This window comes from Hyaena hyaena, unplaced genomic scaffold (genome assembly GCF_003009895.1).
Source record: "Hyaena hyaena isolate Hyena2069 unplaced genomic scaffold, ASM300989v1 scaffold_38, whole genome shotgun sequence".
NCBI lineage: Eukaryota > Metazoa > Chordata > Mammalia > Carnivora > Hyaenidae > Hyaena > Hyaena hyaena.
This window is the reverse complement of record NW_024080670.1, coordinates 5,642,052-5,652,862: the sequence shown is the minus strand read 5'-3', so window position 1 is coordinate 5,652,862 and position 10,811 is coordinate 5,642,052. Positions and strand designations below refer to the sequence as shown.

Here is a 10,811-nt window from a genome sequence, read left to right as displayed (position 1 = left end):
CAAGACATTTTCCCCGGCAGCCAATTCTGTTTAGAAAAGCCTAGAATGTGTGAAAATTAGACTTGATGTATTAGCAAATGGATGCCAGTCACTCTTTGCATGGTCCTTAGCTCTAAAGGCTCCAGCCTTCTGACCACAATTCTTTCAAACGGCACACCAGCCTCTGGGGCTGCGTAGGACATTTTTGGTTAAGGATGTGTTTGGAGTCTGCTGCTGTCTTTGGTACCAGCCATTCTAGCTGAGAGTTAAGCTCTGGACCCCACTCCTCATCCAGTCTTACCCTGTGGCCTTTACCTTTTCCCATGTAGGGCATTGCTTCTGTAAACCTCTCCCTCTAGATACTTCCCATGATCCTGGTTCTGGGCCTCTGTGGGTAGATCTTTTGCCCAGCATAAAGTGGAGGCAGAGAATTGCTGGGGGATTGGGATCATTTTGAGAGGCCTGTTTTCAGTGGAGTCCGGGGCCTAAGCTTGGATTAGGTCTTTGGGGACAGTGGGGTCTCCTGAACTGGAGTGAGCTGAGTTGAAGCAATGGCCTGGAGTTCACTAAAGCCTAGGAGGGCTGGGTGTCCCTACTAGAGGACAACGTGTGTGTGTGTGTGTGTGTGTGTGTGTGTGTGTGTGTGTGTGTGTGTGGTGTTCATCTAAGGCGCCAAGAGGCCTGGGGGCGTCCAGGGTTCTAAGGCTGTGCTGAAGGACTGATACATTGAGGCCTAGGAGAGCTGAGTGGGCAGCAGGGGCCCTGGAAGAGAAGAGAACAGCTTGGCGGAGTGGGTAACTAGTGCCCAGGCTCCTAGAGGCCTGGGGCTCCCGGGGCTGTGAGGCCGGGCTGGGGGGCCACCCGCCGGCTCCTGGAGGCCAGAGCCGGGGGGCTAGCGGGCTGGGCCGTGGGGGAGGCCGGGGGGAGGCGGGGTGCCGGCCGGGGCGGCGGCGGCGGCGCGGGCTTCGGACGCGAGGGCTCCCGCTCCCTCCTCCCGTCCGAGCCAGCCTCGGGCGCCCGGCGCCTCCCCCGGAGCCAGCAGGCCCGGAGCCCGACCCGCCGAGGGAGCCGCCGCCGCCGTTGTCGCCGCCGCCGTCGCCAGGCCGCGCCCCGCCCCTGCCGCCGCCGCCGCCGCCGCCGCCGCTCCCCGGTGAGGCTCGCGCTCGAGCTGCGGCGCCGGCCCCGCCGCCTGGGCCCCGGGCCCGGCCCCTCCCGCGCCGCCCGGGCGATGAGAAGCTGCTTCTGCGTGAGACGGAGCCGGGACCCGCCGCCGCCGCAGCCGCCGCCGCCCCAGCGGGGAACAGTTAAGTGAGGCCGGGTGGGCCGGGCGCCGCGGAGGCTCGGCCGAGCCGGCCCTGCTGCCCCGGCGGGCGGGCGGGCGGGCGGGCGCGGGCCCCGGGCCGAGGGGCGGGCGGACGGGCGGAGCCGGGCCGCGCCGAGGCCTGCGGGCTCCGTGCCCGGCCCGCCGCGGGGACAGGCCCGGCGGCCTCTGCCCGGGCCCGCGCGCGCCGCGGCTTCCCGAGCCCCGGCTTGGCCTTGCAGCGGACAGGCGGCAGGGAGCTCGGGGACCCGAGTGGCAGCAGCGCCCCCAGGGCCGGGCAGGTGAGGGTCTCCGAGAGCCACAGCCGCCCAGGTGAGAGGTGAGGCGGCCCACCTGTGCCCAGGCCGCCGCGGCCACCTGCACGGACTGCGGACATTGGTTTCACTGGCCCGGCCTGGGGTCCAGCTCTCTGTGGTCACGTGGGTGCAGACCAACTTGCCCCTGAGCCTTGAGCATCACTTGGGGTGCGGCCTCATCTGTGACCTGGGCACAGCAGAGAGGACACCCAAATGCCAGGGCACCTGTCTAAAGGTGAGGTGCCCGGAGCGGGCACCCAAGACCCAGAGTACCCATCCTGGAAGTGTGCTGGCTATGTTGATGAGCACCCCCACAAGGACCCCAGCCTAAGTGAGACAGGGGCTGGGACAAGAGCTATGGCTTAGGACCAGGGGACATCAGACCCCCGGCGACAGGCCCAAGTGAAGAGGGCAGACCTATGAGCATCTTTGTCCTCTTTGTTCCCAACAGGCAACTCTTCCTAAGTTATCAGCCTCTCTCACCACTAAAGATGTGACTCTTCGGTCCCCTGCTTCTCCCCAGTCTCTTCAGCGAGACACAGAGGAAGGCCCCAGGAGGCAAAAGGCAAATAAATGTCTGTTGCCCCTTCTCTGCTCCCCACCCCCACCCAAGAACAGATTTCTGCCGCAAAAGGCAACAGGCCAGCGACTCTTTAGGGGCCTTTGTCTCTGGTGGTTCCTTCTCAGTATAATCTCATTGTACATTTCTCGACAGCTGGCTGGATCTCATCTTGTTTTAACCAGGCCAAAAAAAAAAAAAAAAAAAAAANAAAAAAAAAAAAAAAAAAAAGCCTTATCAGCTGCACCAGAGAAGCCTTAGAAAAAAGTTAGGGGATAAGTTCTGCAGAAACCTAGACAAACCAAAAAGCTCAGGGTCCTCAGAAGGTTAGTTACAGCACACAGGTGACACCTTTCTGACTCCCTGGAAATTGTTGAGGTGCTGTGAGATATTGGGCCATGTAGAGAATATTTAAATGGAGCCTCAGAGAGATGGGGCCTCTGCTGGGACCTCGGCACCAAAACCCATGTGAGGCGGTTGACATGTCAATTACCGGTTCATTTGAGCCCAGAATCATCTTCTCTAATGAGCATCTTTCATCCCTTCCTTCCAGCTCTTACTTAGGCCACACTCCTGATTTATGCTGCAGGCATTTTTCCTGCCTGCCTCCTCCCTCTGGCAGGCTCCCCCCTCTTCCAGCTGGAGCCGCGCACCATGGCTAAACGCAAGGGCTTTAGGATTAGACGTCAGCTTCATCCTTGGCTTTCCTAATTACTGTGTGTTCTTGGGTAAAGTAATGAACTTTTCTGAGCCTCTGTTTCCTCATCTGTAGAGTGAGGCTCATGATCATAGGTATCTCCTGGGATTATGGTGAGCGGTGAATGAAATATTGCAAGAGAAGCATTGAGTTCTGTGCCTGCCACGGGGCAAGTGGTCAGTAAAAGTTATTGGTTATTATTAAGTGTTCATTGACTTATGAATCAGAAGAGCTTCATGTTTTCTTCTTTAGAGTGCCTTTCTGTTTGTAGTTACTATTTAGCTCTCCTGAGGGCACTCAGGAAGGGATGGTAGAGTAGGAAGAACACAGGGCTTGGATTTAGGGGTTTGGATTTGAGTCTCAGTTTACCTCCTGCAATCCCGGTGACCCTAGGCAGGTCATGGAACCTCACAGAACCTTCTGAGTTCCAATTTCCTCACACGTAAAAGTGGCTTAGGAATAAAACCTACCCCATAAGGCTGAATGAGTTAATGTATGTGGATGCATGTGGCACTCCAGAGGGTTGCGGGAGTCCTCACTAAATTTAGGTGGACTCCAAAGGCAGACCCTCGTTTTCTGGGTCCATCACTTAGACGATTTGGAGGCGGGAGGGGTTATAAGAAAAAGAACACAAGAATATCTTGCTGTTGTACATTTTACAAAACCACACAGTCATGTGAACACATTGCTGGGTACTTCCTCAGGGCCTTGGAAGGGGTAAAGGGTAGGGGTGGCTGAAGGTTCATTGCTCTCAGTTTCATGGCAGATCGGCTTCTGGGGGCATCAGAATCTAGAAGCCCTGGGCCCCTCCGCCTTAGCAGGTTGGAAGGGCTCTGTGCTTCCCCCTCAAAGAGCGACATCCTTGCCACACTGGAAAGTAATGATAGTGTCGGAGCCAAGCATGGGCAATGTCAAAGGTGCTATTATGATGATGAAGATAACAAATGACTACATGGCTGGATGTGGTGGGCCGAGAACACTGTATTTAGTTGGCTGCGGTTGAATGAACAGAATCTCCTTTGCTAGTTGGGTTGGGTTGTGGGAGGGGAGGCCTCCGGTCCTTGAGTGAACTGCCTCTCCCAGGCTGTTCTCGCGCTCTTGGAGGCCCTCCCTGGCCAGCGTTTTCCTGGCCAACATTTTCTGGCCCCACTGGCTCTTGCTGGCCTTCTGGCCTTCTTGCTGGGCTGCCCTTGGGAATTGTGGTTTCCCTGCATCGTCTGCGCTGTTTGCAATGAGGTTGCCTATGTCAGACCTCCTCTCCTCTGCTGCTTGGGAGGCAGAGCCGCTGCGGGGTGTACTTGACATTGCCTCCCTTGTTGGGGACATCCTGGGGGCATGTGTTTGGTTTACCTGACATCTTTCTGGTGAGATGTGAAGTTGTGCTGGTGGAAATGTGAGAGGCCCTGGGCCTGGAGCCCCGGAGTCACGTGCTCCAGCTTCGTAGCGCCTGTCTCCCCCAGGACTGAGAACCATCTTGTTGCGCTGTGGTTATAATCCTTCCATATACAGGGGATCTTTCTGTACACACACATGCACACAGACATAATTGTTGTTTTTAAACAGATATCAGCAAAAGCAAAATACTCAAAAAAATATTCCTTGATCCTTTAGAACGACAGCGGAGTAAATGAATTCTTAGCGTGCTAAGTAACCCGAAAATGTTTATGAAAATGCAGATTCCAGGGCCTCATGCCCAGACCTCCAAACGGAATATCTGGGGAAAGGGCCCCAGGATCTGTGTGTTTAGTAAGAAACGTGGAGTTGTGTTTCTGCTTCTGGAAACTTCAAAACCGCAGTCTTGGATGCTGTGTGTTTTTTCTTTTTAATTGTACAACACATATAACAAAATGCACCTTCCTAATCGTTTTCAAGTGTACAAATCAGTGGCATTAAGTACATTCACATTGTCATGCAGCTCATCTCTGGAAGTTTTTCATCTTGCAGAACTCTGTACTCATTAAACAGCTTCCCTTTCCTCTCCCCCAGCTTCTGGCAACGACCATTCTACGTTCTGTTTCTATGAATCTGACTAATCTAGGAACATCACACGTGTGGAATTATATAGTATTTGTCTTTCTATGACTGGCTCATTTCACTCTGCAAAATGTCTTCAAGGTTCATTCACGTTGCGGCAGATGTCAGAATTTCTTTCCTCTTTAAGCGGAGTTCTATGCATTGCATGTATATACTGCGTTTTGCTTACCCATTCATCTGTCTGTGGACCCCTGAATTGCTTCTACCTTTAGGCTCTTGTGAATAATGCCATTGGGAATGTGGGTGTACAGAGATCAAGTTTATTTATTTATTTTGAGAGAGAGAGCACAGGTGGGGACGGGCAGAGAGAGAGAGAGAGAGAGAGAGAGAGAGAGAATCCCAAGTAGGCTCTGTATCACCAGCACAGAGCCCGATGTGGGGCTCACACTCACGAACCGTGAGATGGTGACCTGAGCCGAAGCCAGAAGCTTAACCAGGTGAGCCACCCAGGTGCCCCTGTTTTTAATTTTTTGAGGAATCACCTTACTGGTTTCCTCAGTGGCTACATTTCCATTCCCAGCAACCAGTGCACCAGGGTTCCAGTTTTCTGAGTTGTCGCCAACACTAATTTTTAGGCTTTTGATAGTAACCATCCCAGTGGGTATGAGGCTCAGTGTGACTTTGGTTTGCATTCCCCTAATGATTAGTGATATTGAACATCTTTTCATATGCTTGTTGGCCATTTGGAGATCCCCTTTGGAGAAAGGTCTATTCAAGTCCCTTGCCTGTTTTTCCCATCAAATATTTGGCTTTTGTTGTTGTCAATTGTGAGAGTTCTGTATAGATTTGGATTTTACCTCCTTATTGGATATGTGATTTGAAAATACTTGCTTCCATTCCGTACGTTGTCTTTTCCACTCTGTTGATTGTTTCTCTTGATCCAAGTTCTATAGGTTCTTTACATGACACAACCCTGTGAAGGAAATATTATCTGTCATTCTAGGTCTGATGGGGAGGAATCTTAGGCCCAGCTCAGCTAATTTGGCTGTGGTCACACAGTTATAAGTGTAGGAGCCGGGATTCAAGCTCAGGTCCCTCTTGAGTCCAGAGCTTGCATCCTGTCCGTTGCTCTGCTTTGCTTCTCATTCCCACCCTGAGCTGATACTGTAAGGGGCCCCCCCCCCCCCACCCGGCCTTCGGTGGTCTCTGCAGGAATTGGCGGAGGTTTGAGAAGCATTCAGTTACAGGAGGGGAAATAGGAACAAAAGACTTTCAAATCCCTTCCTTCCTTCCTTCCTGAAGCCTTGCATCATTGGTTAAACCTTAGAAGTAGCAGAGGAACGAGGGCTTTTAACTGTTTGTTTGTTTAAGCATTTCAGAAGCTTGTTTCAGCGTCATTCTGCCACCCATAGGTCCCCGAGTGGTCTGTTTGTTCACGCCGCTGCTGATTCCACGGCTCTTGCCCATAGTACCTTCACTGCTCTGCTCCCCCTCTCTTTCCAGAGGCCAGCTAGAGCTCAGGCTCTTCGCTCACATCTCCCTGACCCACCATGCAGAAGGAAGTGTTCCCTCATTTGCAATCCCTTTCTTTTGGGATTTTCCCTGGGGCGTGCGAGCTCCGCGGGTGGTGGCCTCGTCTTTTTCATCACTGTACCACCCAGCACAGTGTCACTTCGCCTGGGCTGTGCATCGTCCAGTCCCGGGCCCAGCCCAACCCAATTAAAGCAGAACCTGGGGGTTGGCATGGGCAGCTGTGGTTTTTACAACCCCCTTAGGGAGTCTTCTGTGCAGCCAGCCTGGAGGCGCCCTGGCCTCTGCCAGGCCCTCATCCAGCTGGCTTGGGCTGAGTCACAACCACTTCTGGAGCTGCTGGGAGCGCTGCCTGTCCCTGGAGGTGTGCGTGTCCTGGGCTCACCCATGCCCAGCGTGGCGCTCTCATCAGAAGGGGCCCGCGGGTCTGCTCTTGTCGTTGCCCTTGCTGCTTTATGTGCCCACCTTAATTCAGTGAAACCCATGGGCAGTTTTGAGAGGATGGTAGGAACCTGATTCATCCATCCATCCACTCTCCCACCCACCCATAGTCCATGTATTGAGCACCCATCATGAGCTAGGCGCTGGGTGGACGTAACACCTTTGAACAACTAATGTTCTACTAGGGAAGGTGTACTAAACCTTCTGGGAGGCAAGGCTGTGTGTTTCTGTGTGTGCATACATGCGTGTGTGCAGCTGTGTGTGCTAAGACCATGTTGTTGGTGAACATCAGGATTCTCAGCAACAGCAGCTGTGTGTATAGGCAATCGGGGAAGGTTTGGGGAGAACGGGAGATGTGACCTAGATTTTGAATGGTGGGGTGGGTGTCAGGGGAAGAGCTAGGTGCTCTTGGCTGACCTGTCTGGGGAGGGAGAAGCTGAGGGACTCATTCTGAGGCTCTTCCCCAGGGATAATTGCCTTCAGGGTTTTGGGTTGTTGTTTTTTTTTCTTCTGTTCATTCATTCATTCATCAAACATCTAATGAGCACCTGCTGTCTTGTTCAAAGTTCAGATTGTGGACCAGCAGCTGTTTGTCACCTGGAGCTTGTTAGAAATGCAGCTTCCCAGGCCCCATCCTACACTTACTGAATCAGTATCTCTGGGTGTGGGTTCAAGAGTGTCTGTTTTAGCAAACTCTCCAGGTGACTCAGGCTAGAGTTTGAGAATCCTTCCTCCAGAATGTTGGATTTTCAACCATTATCATTGCATCCCCTCCCTCAGTGCTTAGCACAAAGGCCCTCCATGAATGTTTGGGTGCTTCCTGCTGTGTGCCAGGTCCTGCTGGGTACTGGGAGTGTGGGAGGTTCTTCATGGGGAGGATGGCATGTTCAGCCAGAACATATGGTGATGATAGCCAGCAGGACACTAGACACCTACCTCTGAGTCTCAGGAGAAAAGTTTGGGCGGTTGGAGGGAGGTATTTTGGAAGGCACCAGCACACAGGTAGAATGGTTAGATGACCAAATGTCTGAAAGTCAGAGAAGAGGTTGGTAGTGTGGGACATGCCTGGCTGACCTGAAGCCAGCTGTTCTGATGATTCTGGCTTGAGAACTCATTTGCTTGGTGTTGAGGTGACATACCAGCATTTTTATTCTGTAGGCACTGGCCATCGGGTGAGGGTGTGACTGACCTTGTGTCACTCAACAGCAAGAGATCATTTCTCTTGGGTCTTCCTGGGATGGCTTCATTTGTAGAGCCTCTGCCTTCCGTTGGGGGTCCTCACTCTTCCTTCTGTCCAGGGGACAATCGGGCACCAAAACTTGATGGGAATGGGCAGGGCTGACCCTCATTTGTGGGCTGGTTGGAGTGGGGCTCACAGTGTACTGGAGACTGCTCCCTGCCCCCAGCACTGGGCTCCCTGGTTTTGCAGAGTTGGGCCCATAACAGGCAGGGCTTTGGCTACAGCAATGCTGTAGAACTTGACCCTGGATTTATTTTTGGAGAGGGAATTCCGGGATCTAACATTGCACTATATGAGCTGCAGGAACCTGAACCCCAGGCCCCATATCACAGGGTTTGTGGAAAATCTGTTTGGTATACAAACTGTTAATATGAATCTAGGCATAAGTCCCATAGAATGGATACATTTATACACCAGATTCTTTTATTAGAAGTAACGGGGGCCTTTACTGGGGAAAAGGAAGTACTCGCCATTGTTAGTTTCCCTACCTGGGAAATTCTTTGCTATCTAGGAGAGCTTAGAAAAATATTTGCCTTAGTTTCCTAATATCTTAACAGCCTTCCCAGTGGCCTGTGGCTTGTTACCACCTGACCATATTCAACAGTGTTGGTCAGGGTGATTTGGCTTCTGACCAGGTAAGTGGTCCAGACCAAAGTGCAGGAGGTACAAGGATGCCATTCTGAGCTTCCACCTCCCAGCCTGTGCACTGTCCTCCAGGAATAGTTCTAAAAGCCGGCTGGCCATTTGCTTGGGTGGACTGCATGGACTCAGACCTCAGCCTCTCATCTCCTAAGGAGGTAGGTCTCCGCACCTTAGCTACATGGAGACAGCCCCATTTGTGTATCTGTGTGTGTTTGGTGTGCATTGGCGGAGCCTGGCCGTGGCTCCCTCGTGTGGGAAATGGGGCCGTGTCCTTCTGCACCTGCTGAAGAGTTGTTAGCAGCAAGATGCCAGTAATCAGGGGGCAGCAAGGGGGCCTCGGGTCTTATAGACCACCGCTGCCACTGGGAAGCAGGCAAAGAGCCGCCCCACGGTGGGCACAGCAGCAGCTTTTATTGGGAGATGGCCTGCTCTCCGTCTCCACCCTGCTATTGGTCAGGTTCCCATGGCCAGGTGAAATATTTATCCACTTCTCTTCCCCAGCCCTGCAAGCTGGTGGATGTGGGCAGTTTATGTCTTTTGTGCCCTTGACTTTGGATTTCAGGCAAGCTGATTGCGAGGTCATCCTTCTGTAGGGATTTAATTAATCCACTGGTTTTGTCATTTCAATTACAGTAGCCCAGTTTAACCTGCCCCCCCCTTTGAAATTACTTTCCTCAAAAGTTGTGTGCAAGTCATGCCTTCAGCCCTTGGTGCGCTGGTGCGGCTTCTGAGCTGGCCTTCCTCACTGAGGCAGGGAGGCCAAGTCCAGGTTCCCGCTGCACCTCCTTTGATGGCAGCGCCCCAACCCCCCCTGCAGTTTTTGCCCCCCCGCCGCTAGAAGGGCCTCTGTGGAGAGAAGTCTGAGCTGTTGGTTGGGTTTTTATTTCAGTACAGGAGTTGATAAAACGAGATAAACCCCAGGCTCACAGGGCCGGGGAAATTAAACAGAGATGATATCAAAGTTCCCCTGAGTTTTCAACTGTGATACAGTAGCTTAGTTTTCTCCCAGACTGGGGCCGGGAGGCACGCCTTTGATTCAGAAACAATATTCAGCATCAGTTAAGCCCAGCACTGCTGACTTTTAGGGATTAAGCACACTGTTGTAGTAATTCTTTGATCAGCTACAAGGGAGCAGTGTGCTGTCTGTATGAGAGGCTTTATAGTTAAAGTTCATTTCTCTGTGAACCTGAGATGACAGCATTGCCAAGGTGCTGCAGGGCTGGGCGTCGGGGCCTTCTCCAGGCACTGTTTGCAGCATTGCAGGCAGAAGCGGGAGGCGGATCTTCTCCTACCCAGCCTTGTTGCATTGTATTCATCAGGCACGACATGGAAAAACGAACTCCTCCTGGATTTTCCTCCGGAAAACACACCTCACTCTAACTGATCCCATGTCGCCCCCATATGTACATGCAACACACACACACACACACACACATTCACACACACTCTCCTGCCTGGTGGGGAAATCCTCTTGAGGTAGACACAGGAATAGCTGCCCGGGGTAAAGCTCTGTAGCCCTCAGCCTTGGAAATGACGTAGCGGAGGCTGGCCACGCACCCGGAGTAAAGACTGGAATGGGGATTGGGGCCAAATGACCTGCAAGGTTACACTGGGAGCACTAGCTCAAGGTCATTGTTGCCACTGCAGGCTCCCTGTGCCCACGTGCAGACAGGACTCCCAGGCGGCATCACCACCTGCACTCGTCCCCTGGCATTTACCGAGAACTGACTTAGTTTCAGGTTGGTTCAGTCTTACAGCTCTGAGAAATCTCCGCCTCCGTTGTGTTGTCACCTAAAACACTGGCCAACTTTCGGTTTTCCCTGTAGAGACTTTCCTTGCAGCCACAGCTGGGATGGTAGGAGTTTCCCCAGATTGCTCCCCCACCTCCTCCCGGTTGGCCTCGCGACTTCCAGTTGGTAATGGAGCCCCTGTGTGCTGTCGATTGCGCACGCACGGTGCTATACATCAACCTATTCCCTCCTGTGCAGTGCTTGGATCTCCCTCATTAGGCCTAAATTTACCTCCGTCCTACACAAACATGGCCTTAGCTCATTTTTATTGTTGTAAATTATTTATGAGGGAAATGTTGAATCTTGAAACTGAGGTGTGAGGAAAATTAATCCCATGTTACT

At 52.7% G+C, this 10,811-nt stretch overlaps 1 protein-coding gene across 3 annotated transcripts in view; it reads left to right on the top strand.

The window, feature by feature from the left end:
- The first annotated feature begins 1,130 nt into the window (after positions 1–1,130).
- Positions 1,131–10,811, top strand: part of MVB12B (multivesicular body subunit 12B) — a 192,179-nt gene continuing 182,498 nt past the window's right edge. For all 3 annotated transcript variants that reach the window (XM_039229628.1, XM_039229627.1, XM_039229629.1), the window contains exon 1: positions 1,131–1,282. In XM_039229628.1, coding sequence (XP_039085559.1) covers positions 1,208–1,282 — 75 coding nt within the window. In that variant the 5' untranslated portion in view covers positions 1,131–1,207. The remainder of the gene's footprint in view (positions 1,283–10,811) is intronic.